The 20,306-nt window shown below is 44.1% G+C and overlaps 1 protein-coding gene across 5 annotated transcripts in view; it reads right to left on the bottom strand.

The window, feature by feature from the left end:
- PPP2R2B (protein phosphatase 2 regulatory subunit Bbeta) overlaps nt 1-20,306 on the bottom strand; it is a 260,736-nt gene that overhangs the window by 168,738 nt on the left and 71,692 nt on the right. Inside the window, exon 1 of one of the 5 annotated variants that reach the window (XM_079967976.1) lies at nt 12,856-13,965. The exons of 3 other annotated variants lie outside the window; for them this stretch is intronic. In XM_079967976.1, the coding sequence (XP_079824102.1) occupies nt 12,856-12,925 (70 nt within the window). In that variant the 5' untranslated portion in view covers nt 12,926-13,965. Of the gene's footprint in view, nt 1-12,168; nt 12,279-12,855; nt 13,966-20,306 lie in introns of those variants that run through there. One more of the 5 variants, XM_079967974.1, reaches the window with a different exon arrangement.

Below are 20,306 nucleotides of genomic sequence, written 5' to 3'. Positions count from 1 at the left end.
AGATTAGTGGCGAGAGGATTCACGCAGTGCAGGGGGTTGCATTATACGGAAGTTTATGCTCCCACCTGTAGGAGTGAATCTCTACGTTTGCTCTTGGCCATTGCTGCACAAAGAGAGTTGCTGGTGCATCATTTTGATGTGGACGTTGCTTACTTGAACTCAGACCTCCAGGAGGATTTGTACATGCTTCCTCCTCCAGGGTTTGAGGGCAATGAGCAAGGTGCTGTGTGGAAACTTCACAAGTCAATTTACGGCCTGAAGCAGTCGGCCAGGAATTGGAACTTGTGCCTGACTTGTGCTTTGGAGAAGCTAGGTTTCAGGAAGAGTCTTGCTGACAGTTGCCTGTTCCTTAGAGGATCAGGAGACTCACAGGAATTGGTGTTATTTTTTGTTGATGACATCATCCATATTGGAAAGGCAGACAAACAGGTGCAGAAGTTTGCCAAAGAGCTTGAGAAACGGTTTCAGCTCAAGAACCTGGGTGCAGTAAGGATCTACCTGGGCGTGCAGATAGCGAGAACTGAGGATGGTAGCTTCTTGCTCAGTCAGAAAGGCAAGATTGAGCAGTTGCTTGAGAAGTTCAGAATGTCCGATTGTGCAGGAGTTCGGACACCCATGGAGACGAAATTTGTGAAAGAGAGCCAGCAAGCAGAAAGTGCCGAGTTTGAGAATGCTGAGCTCTTTCAGTCAGCTCTAGGTAGTCTGTTGTATCTGTCCCAATGGAGCAGACCAGACATTGCCTTTGCTACCAATCTGCTAAGTAGGGAAGCGTCAAAGCCCAGTGTGAGTGCTTGGCACGGTATCAAGCGGGTACTGCGCTACCTGCAGCATACCAAAGACTTCTGTCTTAAGCTGCCAGCTGAAGGTGAGGCAAAGCTCACATGCTATGCGGACAGTGACTGGGCGAATTCGCAGGACTGCAAGTCTGTGTCTGGGTTGGTGATAAAGTTTGGGAAGTCACTAGTTGGATGGAAGTCCCAGAAGCAAAGTTTCATTGCGCTGTCTTCTACTGAGGCTGAATTCAGTGCACTGTCTGATTTGTGCCGGGAACTAGAGTTCTATAGATGCTTGGTGCAAGAGATCTATGGGGATTGTAGCTTGCCCATCACGGTTTGGGAAGACAATCAACCTTGTTTGAAATTGGCTGAATCTGCGCAATTTAAGGCCAGAACCAAGCATCTGGACATACGTTTCCAAAATGTGTGTCAGAGTGTTCAGTCAGGTTTGATTCGGCTGAAGTATTGTGCCAGTCACAGTAACTTGGCCGATGGATTTACCAAACCTTTAAGCTTCCAGCGTCATGGGGAGTTTTGTGGTGGTTTGGAGTTGGGGGTAAGTTCTGTACATACTTTCCCCACAGTAGTGCAGGGCGAGAGGGGGAGTGAGGAGAACCTGAGCTTACAGGGTTAAACAGCTCAGAGTGTACGCCCTGCCTACTTTTGGGAGGGGGGAGATTTCGTCATATCCAAGAGTCTCCAGCCTTTGTTCTTTCTCTCTACTTTCGCTTTTGAGGAAAGAGGATGTGTTTTTCACGATGCTGTTCGCTGTGATAGATAATGGATAGTCTGCTGTAAATAAAAACTGCTTTTAGCTGCTAAGCTCCTGAGTGGACTTTATTTAAGCACACTGAAAGAAAGCTCTGAAGGAGTTTTTTACAGCTTTCTCTAACCGCTGCTGCTGAACTCTGCTGTTGCTCAGAGCCTTTGGAATGTGGCCTTTGAAGTCCAGAGGCCTGTCTGCGCAGCCGAAGCGGGCTGGACGCCAGGATTTATCTGAGCAATAAATCTTTTCTTAAGAGAACGTGTGTAGAGAAGGATGATCAAGATAATCAGGGGTCTGGAAACCAAGCTTTATGAGGAACAGTTGAGGGAATTGGGTATGTCTAGCCTGGAAAAGAGGAAACCGAGAGGCTATACGATAGCCATTTAAAAAGCTTTCGCATGGAGGATGGGGCAAGCTTGTTTTCTCCTGCTCCGGAGGCTAGGACTCGAACCAATGGATTCAAGTTACAAGAAAGGAGATTCCAACTAAATATCAGGAATAACTTTCTGACAGTAAGAGCTGATCGACAGTAGAACAGACTCCAAATTCTTCAATGGAAATTTTAAAGTAGAGATTGGATGGTCATCTGTCATGGATGATCTAGTTGAGATTCCTGCATTGCAAGGGGTTTGGTTAGATAACCCTCAGTGTCCCTCCCAACTCTACAATCCTATGATTCTAGTACAGTATTGTCATTTTTGCCTCCTAACTTCAGGTCTCCTGCAAGGTAACCATATGAATCAATGCATTTTTATTTTTAAAAAAGTGTTGCTGCTGTGCATAATCATACTTGTACCAGCACTATCCACACTCCCAACCCAGTCATGACTACAAATTCTCCTCAGCTCAATCTGCACCTGGCTTGGTATATTTAATATCTATCTTCTTGAGTTTTCTTCTGCTTTTCAAATATTTTCTTTAGGCTCTTAATGAATGCTTGCATGCACCTGTCTTACTGTACTGGCTCTTGGGAAATATAGTTTCAAGCATCAGGCATTGCAGAAAGCCACTTAGAAATTCAATCTTCCTCTTTCCATCACAAAACAACAATAGTCAGGAACAACAGAAGGTTGCGGTGACAGCAATCGTATTATACATTTGCAAGAAACAAGTCAAATATTTGATTCAAATGGAGACAATATTAAATAAACAAAAGGCTGTGTCATTGGGTGTTCTGGTCACACAGTTCACATCTATCAATGAGAACTTCCATTGAGTTACAAGGGGATTCAACTTTTGTGCATACTCCTACAACATAGCTGTCTTCCATTCTGAAAACGCAAGCCACACATATACAAAAATGTTATTTCAGCCAGAGAAAATTCTTGGGAAATGGCTCAATTTGTAATACATCCAAGAAACAAAATCATATTCCAAATCAAGTAACTACAAACACTGGCAACATTATTACTTGCAATTCAGTAGTCATGTATGGACTATAATCATACTCAGAACTTAAATTGTACTTTATTAAGCACTTCCAATATGTTGACTCAATAATCCTTAAAACACTATTGATATTATTTCGTTACAAATAGAGGGCAGAGGCCATGTTTTGCCTAAGCTACCCCTTAAGTTAATTCTGAATAGAAATCAGAACTAGGGAATTCCAGTTCATAGCTTGTGCTTTTACCCACGATGCTAGTGCCATTTTAGAGATGAACCAATTTCCTTTTAAAAACTGAAGTCTACTAAAAGAGACCAAATAAAAAATGGGGGTGTACTTCACATAATCCTCACAATTAATCTTTTTTAAAACTTCAAAAGCCTCCCAGCCTCCTCCACCACAGAAAGAGATTTACAATCCTTATAAAAACACATTTCTGCTATCACCCAACAGTCCTGTCCCACCACATGCATCCGTTAATCTAACTTCTAATGAATGAAATACACAAAGCAAATTATCACCTGATGATCTCAACAAACACTTGGGAGGAGGTGGTCCCCAAAATACACAGGGATTGTTCTACAACTTTAAAAGTCAAAACCAGAACCTTGAGTCATTCTTGTGCTCTTAACTTGCTGCCAATGCTACAACAAGTGCAGTATCCCATCCACAGCTCACACCAGTATGAGACAGGTAATCTCATATTCTGCACTGGCTCCCAGATGGCAATATTCTTCAAGAACAGCTCCACAAAGCGCTAACTTGGAAGTCAAAGCCACTGAAATTGGTGCGGTTCACTTCTGAAGGGCAGTGAACTGCTAGTCCCTAATCACTGGAAGCCCTGCATAGCTATCAACTGTTGCCCCATTGACTGCAAATTAGTCAGAACTACCTTTGCAGCCATAAGGTCAAGAAATGATTTCATAGAATCGTAGCGTTGGAAGGGACCTCGATGGTCATCTAGTCCACCCCATGCAATGCAGGAATCTTTTGTTTAACATGGGACTCAAACCCATGACTCTGAGATTAAGAGTCTCATGCTCTGTCAACTGAGCTATCTCACATTTCTTTTTAACTAAAAAACCCCCTGAAGTTTCTAGGATGTTGAATTCTCAAACCAATAACTAATATGTCACAGGACTACAGAATACACACAGCCCTGGGCTTATCTGGGACTGGCAAATACATGAAATAAGAGTGCATCTCTGCTATCTGAGAATGCACAAGCTGCAAGATTCACAGACATAATCTTCAGGCAGAAGTGGGGGAGATTAAAATGGAAATGGCTCTTTTGATTTATGTAATTATTTTGGAAACTTCAGGCGCACCATTTCTGTTCTTCAATTTCAAAACGTGTGAAAATGAGAAAGTTAATGTAAGATTTTGCAGAGGGCACCAGCTCTCTTTAAAAGGAAGGAATTCAGAGAGCTATTTCTCAAGTCAGCTCCTAAAGTAAGAAAGCTTTTAAAGTTTCCAGCACAGCAAAATCCAACCCCTTAAAGCAAAGTTAATCTTTTTAAAATTCTGTCAGTGTAAGGGAAAATGCATTCGTTTGCTTTCTACAGAAGATCCTCAAATGCCTGCCAGCAGCAATAGATGCAAGGTAAGGAAATTGAATCAATGGCCAGTACAGTCAGGGGAGTATGCATAACACAAATGTAACACCCAGAACCTGCCACAGACAAGACAGGTTGGCTCTCACTGCACTGATGACTTGTAGGCTACTTTTGTTCTCAAGCACAGGAAGCTGCCCTTTACAATACATGAGGGAAAGACGGTGCTTCTGAAAGGTTAAGGATTCCTTGAGTAACCACCCATGTGAGACAAGTTCCAAGTTCATGTTTTAAAGGTTGCCCCAGGCATCTGATGGTAGAAGCAGGTGAAGAAAGGAGGGAAATATTTGTTATGAAAGCTTTCTGGGCAAAGCTAGAACACTGAGCTCAGATAGGTCAGGAATAGTACAGACATAACCTGCAGTTTTAAAAAGAATATAGAATTAACATAAATAACTAAAAGCATAAATTAAGTTGATTTAGAATGTGCAGGAAATGAAATAAATCAAATTTAAGGAATCCCAGAAAGAGGAGGAAGGAAGTCAAACTGTTTGAAATGTTATAATTTTTGTAAAATTATTGAAATGTATACAAATGAAAACTATAAAGAAAATTATAAAGAAAGGAACAGTAGACATTAAGATGAGAAAATGAAGGCCTGAGAAGGGAATGGTAGGATTAAGTACAAGAAAAGCAAAGATTAGGCTTTGAAACAGATTGCAAAACAAGGCAGAGATAAATCTGTTAAAAGTGGGTTTGTTGGCAGGAGATTTGCTCAAAATGAAATTTAGGGAAAACAGCCCCATCATGGAATATGGGGGGGGGGGGTCAAAATTCCTTTCACCGAGGTAGATTACCCTGCATCTTTAATAATTCATTAGCATCTCCAAATAAGGATATAAACAAACCATGCAAATCTTTGTGTGCGTCTCCCATTAGCATGATAACCTTTGTGCAATATTAAGCCATTCCATAACATATTATTTGAGGGGCATGACTAAGGAATAGACTTAAGTTTGCTGAGCCCCAACACTCACTCAAAATAGCACAACCCAAAGGGACATCTAACTGAATTACACCACATTTATAAGGGCACAAATAAAAGAGGCTGGAATGCACACCAGGATAGAGTTAAGTGGAGAATCCCACTGTATAGACAGTTTGGTGTAGCGGTTGGAATGCTCAACTAGGGCCTGGGTGCAAATCTACATTCAGCCATGATGCTCCCTCACCCTGTCCAGTCATCATTTTTCAGCCTAATCTAGATCACAGGGTTGTTGTGTGGTTAAAAGTGCAGGAATGGAATAATAGAATCATAGGATTGTAGAGGTGGAAGGGACCCTTGCAATGCAGGAATCTCAACTAAAGCATCCATGATAGATGGCCATCCATCTGTAAATATGCCACCTGGAAATCCTTGGAGGAAAGGTAGGATATAAATGTGATAATCAATTAAAGAAGCAACACTGCAGGCTGATTTCAATACAGCATTTTTCTGTTTGGAAAGATCTGTTCATAGGTGCTTACTGAAAAGGCCACATGGCCTGCTCAATCCAACATAACAGTTTCCACATGTGCTACCTAGGAATTATCCAAACCACTACTCCTGTTGTAGAAACAATATCTCAACCCATCCCATTTATTTATTTATTTATTTCTAAACAAGATTTCTCATCAACAATCCTATCTTTGGAGACAATTTGTGTTGTGGTGTTTTAAAAAACAACAACAGCAGCAACAGCAGCAGATGTGGAACGGTATCTATTGATAAATATGCTAGAAGAATAACTGCAACAACAGCTAAGGTGCTTTATTTGGATTATATGGTCTGAATCTGCCCCCCTCTCCCAAATAAAATAAAAGTATTATATTGGCAGAGATTAGCCTCCTCTAGGAGGGCCACCTAGTGGTTGCTTCAATAAAATTCAATTTACTCCAGACTAGACTCTTAATAGCTCTTTCTCCCAAAGATGCCAGCTACACGCAGAATTGCTTCCATGATACCCTCACTCCTCAATTTACTGCTAATTCGCCAAGTGACTCAGTGTGCTACTTATTCTGCAAGTCTCTGCCAGAATGATTGGGCAGGTTAATTTGAGATGCTTATTCTGGACAGCTGCTTGGGAGTTGAATGGACGAAAAAAGGTTTATTGTTTCATATGATTTCTTGGCATTCACACACAGGCAGGAACATGATTTCTGAGAGGCCCCAAAACATACAAAACCTTCAGGGAAGGAGTACTTGGTTTGTATTTGTTTCCAAACCTGGATGCCAGCTCCAACAATTCGTGCTCATTTTTGTTTTATTTTTTTAGGGACAGGGAGAAATCCAATTTTATTGCAGTTGGGAATTCTTACATCGAACAGCACAGCACTGCCTGCAGTTCCACCTTTCCCAGGGCATCAGCAGAGGTTCCCTGCTCCAGAAAGCACTTTTGAGTCAGGCTCTCTTTGGGGGGAGGGGGCGGAATCCCAGCTGACTCAGACTTCCCCCTTAGGCACAAGCGGATTACTGAAAGCCGAACAGCTCGGCACATGGAAGGGCCACAGTCCCTTGGATTTGTCACAAAGGGACCCCAAATTAAAGAGCAGTCCTCTCCTCCTAGGACTAGGAGGGAAAGGAGGATGCTCCTTTACAAAAACAAGTATTAAAGACTGACCAGATCTGTCTAGGCAGTATTGGGACATGGTCAACACCACATTTATGTAGCGTATGCTTTGTTAATGCTTTACCAATTATATTCTAGAAAAAACACGATTAAGCTAGATGATGCTACGTATTTTAATGATTGATCAGCTAAGTGCAGAATACATGGGGCAGTGCAAGCTAAGAGAATGAAACTCTAGACAAGGGGAAGTCTACGTGGTTCCTCCATTTCATGCTCCCTCGTAAGCACCCTGGTTCAAAACCAAGCACCTTGGTTCCATTTTGCCTGAAAAGCTCTGTGTGTGTGTGTGTGTGTGTGTGTGTGAGAGAGAGAGAGAGAGAGAGAGAGAGAGAGAGAGAGAGAGCTAGCAAGGTAGGACAAAATGCACTTCAAAGTTCCACTGGAACCCTCTACCCCATCTATGGATCTATGAGGTGCTCTCATATGCTTGAAATCAGGAGAGAAGATTCCTCATGAAAAAGTGTGTAACAGGACTTTCCCTATATTGCACAAGAATTAAGTAGCAGGCAGAAGGACAAGCAATGATATCTGTTATAAAACACTCAAAGATCTCATCCAGTTGTTTCAAACAAACAATTGGGCAGCAGGCCCAGAGAGTGTCCAAGCAGCAAATGTATCCATAATGGTACTGAATCAATCTACATTGGGTTTTTTCTTAGTTTGTTTTAAATGGAAGACACTTGGGGGGATGAAACAAATAAATGTGCTTCCAAAGATATTATTTTTATTCCGGACTATCCCTATAATTAAGGAGAGTAAGATTTTTAAAGAGTGGCAAAGAGCGATTTCAAGATACATCTGGCAGGGCAAAAAGCCGAGAATTCAATTTAAATTGCTAACAGATATAAAAGAAAGAGGAGGCTTTGCCCTGCCAGATTTGAAACTGTATTATGAGGCATCATGTCTTTGCTGGATGAAAGAGTGGATTAAACTAGAGAATAACGAATTGTTGGATTTAGAGGGGTTCGACAATAGATTTGGATGGCATGCCTATTTATGGCATGAGAAAAGGAGAGTCCATAAAGGCTTTGAGAACCACATAGGAGAGTCCATAAAGGCTTTGAGAACCACATCTTCCGGGGTCCTTTAATTGAGGTATGGGACAGGTATAAAAACCTATTAGAACCTAGAACACCACGTTGGTTATCACCTCTAGAAGTCATGAGTGTAAAGAGAACTAATATGAGAAGTAAATGGATAACATATGGTCAATTGTTATTTAAAGAAGGAGGAAAGTGGAAAATAAAACCGTATGAGCAGGTAAAAGAACATGTATATGATTGGTTGCACTACTTCCAAACAAATGAGATGTTTAAGAAAGATGGCAAAGAACGAGGTTTTACGGCTAAGGAATCGAAATTTCAAAGTGAGGTTATAGATAATGATGGTAAAAATTTATCTAAAATGTATAGGCTGTTGTTAGACTGGAATTTGGAAGATGAAGAAGTTAAGTCGGTGATGATTAGCTGGGCCAGGGATGTGGGTCATAATATACAATTTGAGGACTGGGAGAAACTATGGAAGGAGGGTCTAAAATTCACTGCTTGTATGACGTTAAAAGAAAATACGATGAAGATGTTCTATAGATGGTATATGACACCGGTAAAACTGGCAAAAATGTACAAGACATGCAATAGGTGTTGGAAATGTAGGGATAAAGAGGGTACTTTCTACCACATGTGGTGGGAATGTAAGAAAGTGAAAGACTTCTGGGAGAAAATATACAATGAGTTAAAGAAGATCTTAAAATACACATTTATAAAGAAGCCAGAAGTCTTTTTGTTGGGAATAGTAGGAAATGAGATAAAAAGGAAAGACTGCAAATTCTTTCGATATGCAATCACAGCCGCAAGAGTGTTACTGGCCCAGAAATGGAAACAGCAAGAAATACCGACCGTGGAAGAGTGGAGAATGAAATTGTTAGATTACGCAGAGCTAGATAAATTGACAGGGAAGATTAGATACTTAAGAGACCAAAAGTTCATCGAGGACTGGGGGAAATTTGTGGAATATCTGGAATATTTAAGTGAAGGACAGATGACGCTTAAGGGATTTAAAGAAGCACTGTAAAAAAGTAAGAAATATTGTCTAAATAGGAAATAGGAATAGGAAAAAAGAGATAAATAATGTCAATATAAATTTGAGAAATGTGTAATTAAAATTATGACTATGGATGATTTACGGAACAGCTGAGGGAAGTCCAAAAGAGAAATAAGTTATGAAAACAATGTGAAATTAATGTATTTTGTTTTGTTTTGTTTGCTGATGTTGATTAATAAAAATTATATGGGAAAAAAAAAAGAAACAAATAATTGCATACAGTAGATGAGGCTGGAAACTACCTCTCTTCCTACACTTTCCATCAATGAAGCATTTTTATTATTTTTTTGCCCCATAGTATGAGAGATCCTGGATATAGAGATTATGAGAGAGATTTAACATTCCACATGGTAGATGTATTATATTCAACAGCCCTCTGTGTTCATTAATGCCAAACATTGCCTGAAGCAAACCGAAAAGGGAAGTGAGATATGATCCACAAGGGATTGAAGCAATATCTGTTACATACAATTGAGACAGACTAGCTTCGGAGAGACCTATAAAGAACATAATAACATAAGCAGAGCTTGGTAGATCGTGCCAATGGCCCATCTAGTCCAACATCCTGTTCTCACTGTGATAGGTCAACCAGATGTCTAAGGGAAACACACAAGCAGGATTCGAGAATGATTCCTTTCCTCTAAAAAGCGGATTGCCATATATACACACACACAAGACCTATACTGTGGCAGCAATGTAACTGTATCACACAGGCCCAGTTTGCAACCATGTTAAGCCAACCCATGGCTTAGCAGAAATGAGCAGCTCTGAGATAAAAGATCATGGCCACCTTGCTCCTCCGCCAGTCTTCCTGCTGCTGACACACAGCTGTAAACTAAGTCATGGTTGGGCATAGCATTTCATCCAAACCAAGGCTTGTGGTTTAACTGCCTCATACAAAATGCATGTGGAGGGCCATAAAACAAGCATTGGCTATAGATTGAGGCTTATCAGGAGTGAGATAAACCATGAGCCCAGATTTGGACATAACACTAAGCCAAACTCTGACTTGCCTCACTGTAGCAAGCCTGGAGGTCTCAACCTTCTCTCCAGGAATCCACATGTTTTGCTCATTCAAGCTAAGCCATGGTTTGGCTTAAGTGTTATTTGTGAATTGGCTAATAGTGTTTACAGGGCTTGCACTGAAAATGGGTGGAGCTGCTTAAGGAATTATTTTAACTATTGCCTATTGATGATGACGGCCTATACATTATTTGCTCTACACAGAAGTATGGGATTCAAGGCATGCCTTTAAAGACAACCCTATGTCGTTTCCAACTAGCAACAGGTTACTGGGGGGGGGGGGAAATACCATATCCCCCCTTCTGTTAATACAATACCATCTTCACTTGAAAATCCAATTCTTCCTACTTAGAACAGCCAGCATAAAGGCTGCAATGGAATGTCTTACTCATAGTTTTTCTGTGTGGGGAAGAAAAATACCAAATTCCTTGGATCTTTTTCCATTCTCCATTTTGCTCAAAAATATCAAAGTGTTGCTTTGTTCTACATGAGTAAGAGGCAGACACTCATACTTAAGTTAACTAATATATAAACACCTAAAAATTTCCTGGCAATAGGTTATCTCTTTAACAGCCATTTTTATATAAGTAGATGTATTCAGAATTATTCAGATTTTAAATTATTGCTGAAATCAGTGATCAGATTCCTAGGGAAGTTCTAGCGGGGCAACCCTTGGGAGAATCAGTCAAGTAGTAGCCTGAGGAGGTGGCTTAGAAGGCATTGAAGTTATGACAGTTAAGACAGCCACACATTTGAGTACTGCCTAATTTACCACAAAGGATTAAATGGATCTTTTTGATTAACTTACATAAACTGCCTCCAAGAGAACAGCAGAACCTTTCTCTATTTCATCCAATAGAAGGCTTCAATCACGACCCAGTTTTAGCAATAAAACTTGTTTTTTTAAAGCAATCATTTGTAAAGTACAGGAAAAGTCAAATCCTAAACTCATCTACTCAGAAGTAAGTCTCGGTGAGTTCAATGGGACTTACTCCCAGGTACCAACTGCAGCCCCAACCTATTATTCGCACACATTATTGTAGCCTTCTGCATATCTTGGCCTGCTCTGGCTACTTCCACTGTCTAAATGGAAACAGAGTTGTTTCCAACCAAGGCCCCATTTGCACTATACATTTAAAGCAGTATCATACCACTTTAAACACTCATGACCTCCCCCAAAGAATGCTGGGAACTATATTCTGTTAAGGGCACTGAGAGCTCTTGGGAGACCTCTATTCCCCTCACAAAGCTACAATTCCCAGAGGATTTAACAATCAATCCTAAACACATTTGGGAGGTGTTGTGGTACCCAATTTCCGCCCTCCATACACCTTCTTGTCTTGAAAGTGAAAAAATCACTGCCAACCTAAAGATTTTGGCAAACCCCAAGAATACCAACGCCTATTTCAAACACAAGACCCCATTTCCTATTTCCACCATCCCCACTGCACGGCCCAGTGGGGGGCTCACATACTTGGGAACGGAACTACAGGAGCAAGTCAGAGCCACATGCAGCTACCGCCATCCTTCCTGGGATTTATTTGCAGATTAAGTAAATCACAGGTGAGCCAAGTTTAGATTCCATCCTCCCCCCCCCCATGCCACCTCTTTCAGGTAAATCCTTGTTTTGCCCTCCCTCTCCACCATCCTGTTTCTCCATTTTATCTTCAGAGCCAAAGCTCAATATCTTCAGTAGTGGCTCACTGAAGCCTCTGATGAACTGAAAGGGGGGATGGGGGGAGACCACAAGACAAGGACCCATTATCAGTGAGAAAACCAGGCCCAGAGAAGCCATTTCTTTTCCTTCATCCACAACACCTCTCTGTTTTAACCCCCTTTTCCTTTCCACTCCCAGTTGATTCAGCAGAATCGACTCTGCAGCACGGCTACCTACCATTGCATTCGTTTCCCGTAAGCATGTCGACACCTGCCTTCCAGCTCCCTGGCCCTTTCCACGGGAAACAGCTTGGGTCTGTCGTCATCGTGATACATCCAGGGTTTACCCCCACCCTCCCTGGCGCTGAATCGTTGCATTGCCGAGCCTGGGTAACGCAGCACCCCAGCAGAGTGAACCGGCCCAATTCCTGCCTTGTAAGCAACCAGTCATTAATTTACACTTCCCTGAGCATTAAGAGGTAGCGGCCGAGAGAGCGCGCAAACGCCGGGTGCAAGGGGAGGCTGCAGACACCTGGGGAGAGCAGCCCCCCAGGCTGCTGACTCGTCGAGGTGCGATCAATGAACCGGAGGCGACATCGCCCCGGGCGCCCTCGACCAGTGCTCGAGGGACCTTCCGACCTGATCCACCTGCTGCTCGGGGCCCCAGCTTGCCAGGCACCGGCGCCCTATGGCGCGTCTTGCCCGCGCAGCTGCCAAACCAACCAACCATGCCACCAGTTCCCCGCGATTGCCCCGCTAGCTCCGATCTTGTGGCCAAGCGCAGCGCCGTTGTGCTGCCGACTCAGAGCTGCGCTTTGGCAAGGAGCCTCCCCGCAGTGGACTGCCTCTCTTCTTCACCCACCCCATTATTTATTTATTTTTTATTTCCTTCCCCCCACCCCTAACCGGCTGGGCCATCCATTACCTTCTGTTGCATAGCTGTGATCGCGCAGGAAACTGTTGTTTATCTTGCGGGTATCAATGTCCTCCTCCATTGACAGCGGGCTTACTTTTGTGGGAAGTGAGAACAAGCAGGCAAGTATCCATCATCGCCCCACCAAGCCTGGGATCAGTGGACAGGAGGGAAGGGGAGCTGCATCGAGACCAACATGCTCCTGCCCTGCAAGGGGGAAAAATATGTACGTGTGTGTGTGTGTGTGTAATCTATATATATGCAAGCAAGCTTTCACCTCCTCCTCCTCCTGCCAGGGACGCTGCTGTTGCAAAGGTCCAAATGCCTTTCTCTTCGTGCCGTTGACGCAAAGGTGCAAATCTCCTTCGCCTCCACCCAGGAATGGGGATGCGCAAGGTCCAATTTCCCTTCGCCGCCTGCTGCTGTTGCCGACGCTGCGGTTGCTGCTGCTGCTGCTGCTGCTGCAAAACCTCCGAATTCCCTCCTCCTCCTCCTCCTCCTCCTCTTCCCAAGGCTGCCGCTGCCGCGCACGATCCGATTCCCAGGGACGCTGCTGCAACCGCCAATTCCAGGGCGAAGAAGTGCCGCAGCTGGGCGACTTCCCGATCGCGGCGCCCAACAGGTTCCCCTTTTGGCTGCCCACCTCTCCTCCGCATGCAGCAAGTCAGGCAGCCGCTAGCCACAAAATGGTGTCCGCTCCCGCAAAGATCGAACAGCTCCGGCGTCAAGGCTCTTCTTCCTCGCCGGGTTTCTTCTTCTTCTCTTTTTCTTTAATTATTTCAGTGCGGAGGGGGGCGGGTGTTCCGTGAAGCCACGGCCCGAGGCGGTGAGGGTGGAGAGGCGGGGGTCTTCCCCTCTCTCTCTCTCTCTCTCTCTCTGGGGAGGCAGGAGGACTGGCGCCGCTGCGGCAGGCAGGCGGGAGGTGGGGCGCGGGGTGCCGCGGGCTGGGCTTTGCTGCAAAGCGCCGCCGAACAGCCCAGGCTGGCGGAGCGCGAGTCGTCGCTGCTGCTGCTGCTGCTGCTGCTGCTGCTGCAGAAAGCTGCTCGGGCTTGTGCTGTGGCGGCGGCGGCGGCGGCGGCTTTGCTGGAACCTGATGGTGCATTCAAGCCCAGGCTCCTCCCCTACAGTTCGGCTTTGGCCAACCGCGGCGGCGGCCTGGGGAACTCTTCCCCCGGCAGCGGGAGCAGCTTTTTTTTCTTGCTGCAGTGGAGCTTCCGAGAGAGGAGGACCACCCCGGAGGGACGAGCTTCGAAAGGACGCCGACGAAGGCACCGCCACGAGGCCGGGGAGGGAGGCGAGCTCGCGAGGCCGGGCCGCGCCTGAGGCGCCGAGGGCCCCGTGACCTCGCGCGCCCGGGGCAGTAATGGTGCTCACGTGGCGCGGCCGCAGGTAGACGGCGCGCGACCTCTGAGAGGAACTTCCTCCCGCGGCCCTTCCCTGTCAAGAGTTAACCGGGGGGGGGGCTGACGCTGAAGTACCGGGGAGCAAGGGGCCTGGAAGAGGAGGAGAGCGGGCATGCGTCTCGACGCGAGTGTAATTTGGGGATTCTTCTTTTTATTCCCCCAAGAGCTCGTGGTGGTGCGCATAGTTCTCCTCCCCCCCCCCCCATTTCAACCCCCATAACCTTGTGCGGCGGGTTAGGCTGGCCCAAGGTCACCCAGTGAGCTGCTGGGCCAAATGGGGCTTCATCTTTGTGCCTCTTGGCTATGATAATGCCATTGCACCACAGCTGCTCCCATGGACTTGTGGAGTCAGCCTCACCCCTTCACTATAGAGGCAGTGGGGCATGGAAGTAGCCTTACCCAGCTTAGCATGGCAGCCAGCTAAGTCCTGGTAACTTTGTGGATAGTGTTAAAAAATAGTATTTGCCCTCACAGGTAGAAATTCCTCGTTATTTTATTAGTGTGTGTGAAGACCAGTTGCAGGTGGGGAGAGTGTCGTTTGCAGGCTTCCCACAGGAATCTGGTTGGCTACTGAGAATAGGATGCTGAACTAGATGAGCCATTGGCCTGATCCAGGACTCTTACTGAGTTTTTGTAATAGAATGACATGACCCAGCATCCTGCACTTTCTTGATTGGCCCCTGGAGGAAACTATCCATCATAGCTGGGCTGGGCTGCTTTGATTAGCAGATTCCAGAAATGGTGCCATTCCACCCACACCCAGCTGCGGGTGTTTCTTTAAGAGGTCCAGACCGGGAGGGTGAACCTACTTTTGTCTTTTTAAGGTCAGGTGCAGAAGCATCTTAAGGCCTGCACCACTGTGCTGTTTTCCAGGCAGCAATTTTCATCATCATGCAAGGTTTCCAGGCTTCTAGTTAGGCCACTTGAGCAGAGCTAGACTGGGCAGCACAGGGACAGACTGGTATGTACCTGCTTTTAGAAGCCTGGCTGTTTGGGAGATTTGCTCTCGACTTAGACCAAACATGGTAGGCGTCACAGGTAGAACAGCTATAGATTATCAAGGTGTGGTGTATCCATAATATAAGTTGCTACAAGTATTGTACATAAGGCTAATTCTGAACTTTATGATGCACTTTCTAGAAGAATAACACTTTATTGAAAAGTGGAATTCACATTAGGCAGTATTAAAATTCTGCAAGAACAAAGCATTACTCTTGTGTCTCTTCTACTTATAGTACAAGTGTTTGCCTGCAGTTTTGCAACCTAGGGGCCTAATATTGCAGTTAGAATGCAGTTCCATTTGAGGCTCTGCAAGCAGTAATAATGGAATATTTGATTTATAATATGGGGGGAAAGAAAAACATCCTCAGTTCACAAGAAGTTATCCAATGGTTTATTTACTTTTAAATTTTCTAGCTCTAATCTCGTAGGTGGAAACTTAATTGAAAATCTAAGTTGAGAGTGGATTATTTAGCAAATCTAATTTTATACACCCCCAATTAATAAAACCACTATAGTTATGCTTGCTTCAGTGGTATATATAATAAAATTGGAATACTGTAATACCACATGGCCATTAGATAAGTCTGGCACACAAATAAAGTAAACCAGGGGTGCTCAAACTTTTTTCAAAGAGGGCCAGATTTGATGAAGTGAACATGTGTGAGGGCCGACCAAAGTTCTGGAGCTTTTCCCAGGATGTCCCCCCAGGAAATAAGCTGCCACAGAAGCTGAATTAAATCGACCAGTGGGCCAGATTAGGCCCCCGAAACTGACTTTGGACATGCCTGAATTAAACAATCCATATTGTCAGTAGGGACGCGGATGGCGCTGTGGGTAAAACCTCAGTGCCTAGGGCTTGCCAAGTGCATGGTTGGCGGTTCGAATCCCCACGGCGGGGTGAGCTCCCGTCATTCGGTCCCAGCTCCTGCCCACCTAGCAGTTCGAAAGCACCCCTAAGTGCAAGTAGATAAATAGCTTTCTAGCGGGAAGGTAAATGGCGTTTCCGTGTGCTGCGCTGGTGCTGGCTCCCCAGAGCAGGTTCGTCACGCTGGCCACGTGACCCGGAAGTGTCTCCGGACAGCGCTGGCCCCCGGCCTCTTAAGTGAGATGGGCGCACAACCCTAGAGTCGGACACAACTGGCCCGTACGGGCAGGGGTACCTTTACCTTTATTGTCAGTAGAGAGGCATGTGGCAGAGCTCATGTTTTGATTTCCTGAGTCCTAGGTTTATCCCTGGCATCTGCAATTAAAAGGATCTTAAGGGGTTAAAGGGCTAGGGAGGACATCTGCATATGATATCTGCTTCCAGTTAGAGCAGTAGATGATATTGGACTTGATGGTCAAATGGTCTGATTCACCAGAAAGCATCACATTTCAATCAGTTGTGAGTCAGCAATCGTACCACACACACCACCTTATTCCTCCATATTCAGAATATTGCTTAAAGTTCTCATCTGCTGGAGAATCCTCCCCATCCAATGTCCCCTTTGTTTCCACAGCAGGGTGAAAAAATACTTTTTTTCTTTTCAGTGGGTATCATTTTGAACAGCCTTAGTCCCTTCTTTTCTTCAAAATATCCTACTGCTCAAACTCAAGTATTCCAGCACTGTTCTTTCTAACACACTGGAATTCATGTGAAATAAATCTTACCTGCTGCTCTGAAATCTGCTGTGTTTAATAATGATTTTTTTATTATTGTGGATTTCTTTTTACTGTGTTTTTGTATGTGCTACTCTGAATAAATGAGGTGGACAAGAAAGAGTATGTTTGAGGGTGTTCCATTATTCCTGGGGTATGAAGGAGCAGACCCACACAAGAGTCCAGCAGCAAATGATCCAATATGGAAGCCATCGGGTGAGAAAAGCTGGTGATGATGATAATAATTAAGAATATAACTTTTCCCAAGGTCCAGGAGGAGGGCAAGGGTCTGCACTTATCGGTGCATGGAGGTTGCATGGTGATGCAGGACAATATGAAGTATCAGAGGAAACACTGACATTTTGAGCTGCTTAGAAGCAGGGAGCATATTTGACCAGCTGAGAAAACTGATGTCTTTCTTACAGCAGCACTTGAGAGCAGGGAGCTGTCCCCAGCAAACCTAATAATGAATGGTGCTGAAAAGAGTAAGGAGCTCTCTGAGCTTCACTTACGCCACGACACTGTGTCCTGTTGGAGTGCAGCAAGATGAGAACTGGTAGTGTGGTTTAGCTTTCCCCTCTCTTCTTATGTTTGATTTTGCTCTGCACTTGTTATGCATTCAGTCTAGATTACTACAGTGTAACAGTAAATGTATCCTATGTTCACTGAGTGTTTATTTTGCCTTACTTGAATTTAGTGATACGCTTTGCAATGCTAAATGTTTATTTAAAAGTGTATCAGTAAATTCAAAGCATGATATGTTACAAAACATGATATGATAATGTTTATGTTTATTGTGAGCCACTTTGGGCAAAGTGTAAAAGTGGCTTATAATTTGACTATATTTAAGGACATAGGAAGCTGCCTTATAGCAAGTCCGACTATCTAGCTCAGTACTGTCCGTATTAACTGGCAGCAGATCTCCAAGGGTTTCAGGCTTTTCTCAAACTTACCTGGGCACACCAGGGCCTGGGACCTTCTGCATACAAAGGATGTGCACCATCACTGAAGTAAAACCTCATATAAACCCCAATTTACAGATACAGCCCAGGGTGGCAATTGCTCAGTGATGCACCATTTGCTTACCACCTTGTACTAGTGATCTTCTTGCACCCAAACAAAGGCATGCAGCAGCAGGACCCCACAGGTACACACTACTTTCACAACTGTTACCTGCATTCCAACAGGTACACTCTCAGTCAAAATTACAGATTTTCGCTGGTTGTTAATTGGATATTCCTTAGGAAAACAACATTTCTGCAACAATCCCCTTGTGTACGATTACATTATATAGCCAAAGGTTTCAGTACCCTTGTTTCTGGTGAAATGGTAAAAGGCAATCTTTGAAGCAGGATCTAGTCACTGCAGGCTGTCAGCAAGGAAAGGATGCTGCTTAGCAGCTACTTTCCATAAATTGCTAAATCTTTGGAGGACCTTTCTGCTCTGTGGCCACTCCTTATCTCAGCTTCTCCTACAGATTGCACCCTGGTAAGCTATAATAGTAAATAGCAGGCGTAGGGCCAGCACAATGCAGTATTCATTCCCTTTTAATGGTTACAAAGTGGATAGCCAGTCTGCTAAGTGTCCCTGCCTTTATCCAAGCCAAGTATGTGTGCCAAGGAACCAGATGCCCATATTAGAAAAATAACTTCTATGGCTGGGCATCTGGACTATTAACTGCTGGCCAAAACAAACCCAGAAATCTATGCACATACCTGAACTCGAATAATCATTTGAAGAGTTTTGGAGGACTTTAGACTTTTATTTCAACGGGTATCAACAAGGTAAGTTGAGCAAAGACTGAATATAATAGCAATAATTGTTAAAGGCTTTGTCCTGGATATGCATATTGGCAAATTGTATCAGTAATAAACTGAAGCTGCTTCACACAGTATATCCTGCAGCAGCAGCATCTCTCTGTAGTGTGGTTGCCTGTATGTAATGCAGCAGTCATTCTCCATTTTAATAAATTATTTTACTTATTTTCCTTTGAAGTGTATTGAGTTAATGTCCCCCCTCTCCCTTTTCAAATGATGTGAATGAGGTTTTGCTCCACTGAAAGGTTTGTCCTATAACAAGATTTCTCCTTCAAGGACCCAATTATGTTTGAATAGTGATAGCAGAGTTGTTGTAGAAACAAGGATATCATTGGAGCAGTACTAACTGGAGAGGGGGCATAGCTCCTGTTGCTCATGGGGGGAGGGGAAGAGACAATTGTGTAGGCCCTATGAGAGCCAGTTATTCTGAAGACAAGAAGGTGATCCTGAAAAGCCAATAGGGATCACGGGTCCTTAATGGGGACTGCCTTGCCCTATACGTGCCCACTCAACTGGTTTAATCTGCAGAACTTGCACTGTTATTGGTGTGACATGATACTTCACAGTTGTAAGAAATCAATCTTTTAGTGTAGCAGCAGCTACACTTTGAAACTCCCTGCTTATTGCCATCAGGGCAAGCGCCTTTTTGGCACTTGCTTAAAATATTTTTGGTTTAGACAAGCCTATCCAGACATGATGTGTTTTAATATTTTCTCCTGTTTATTTCAATTATCCTTAAATGTTTTCAGTGTTCCTTGTAAAGTAAACAAACCAACAGAATACCTAGCAGGAAACACTGTGGTATCAGTGCCTCAACTCAACAGGGAAAAGGAAATCAGGAGCAAAACTGAGCCATTTGGAAACAAAGAGAGAGCTACCTTTATTTTGTTCAGTGACAGACTAGAAGCAAGAGTTGTCTGATTCTAGGCTGCTGCTGCTGCTTCTCTCTTCAGGGACAGACTGCAATCAATTTTTCACTGCAAACTGCCACCATTCCTTCACTGTGACTTGGGGTGTCTGCAGCTGTGTCAGAAATCTGATATGTGCAGTTTTTTATGGCAAGTTTGGTACCTCTTGAGCAAAGTACCAGGTGGTGTGTTTGGTTTTAAAATTAAAGGCATGATAAAGCTTCAGGTTACGTTTCAGCTTGCCAGACAAAGCTATCCTATTTTCCTTCAGTATATCTATAATATTCTTTATCCATTCAGTTCCCTCCTGATATTCTTGGCTTATGCGTAATCACCCTGCATGAGACAACTCTCCCTCTTTTCTGAGGTTGACTGAAATGTTGGATAACAGGTCTGGCATGGAGAGGCACTTGAGGAATTTGCAAAAAAAAAAAAAAAAAACAAGAAAAAAACCAGAAAAAAACAAACAAACTCCACTTGCCTCTAATGAAAGGAAAGGGTTTGAGGTCCTTGAATTTTTTCCCTTGAATCTGAGCCTGGCAAAAGGTGGTGGGGGCAGCAGTGAGAGAGTGCCAGGAGAAGAGATGAGGAACAGCTTTAGCCCTAGGGTAGGGTTACTGGGCACCCCAATCTCAGCAGTAGCAAAATTCCAGGGGTCTTGGCACTTAACCAGGGTTTGTGTTCTTTGGAATGAG

This window comes from Podarcis cretensis (assembly GCF_951804945.1).
Source record: "Podarcis cretensis genome assembly, chromosome: 2".
NCBI classification, from domain to species: Eukaryota; Metazoa; Chordata; class Lepidosauria; order Squamata; family Lacertidae; genus Podarcis; species Podarcis cretensis.
The sequence above is the reverse complement of the archived record's forward strand: the minus strand, read 5'-3'. Positions and strand labels throughout refer to the sequence as shown.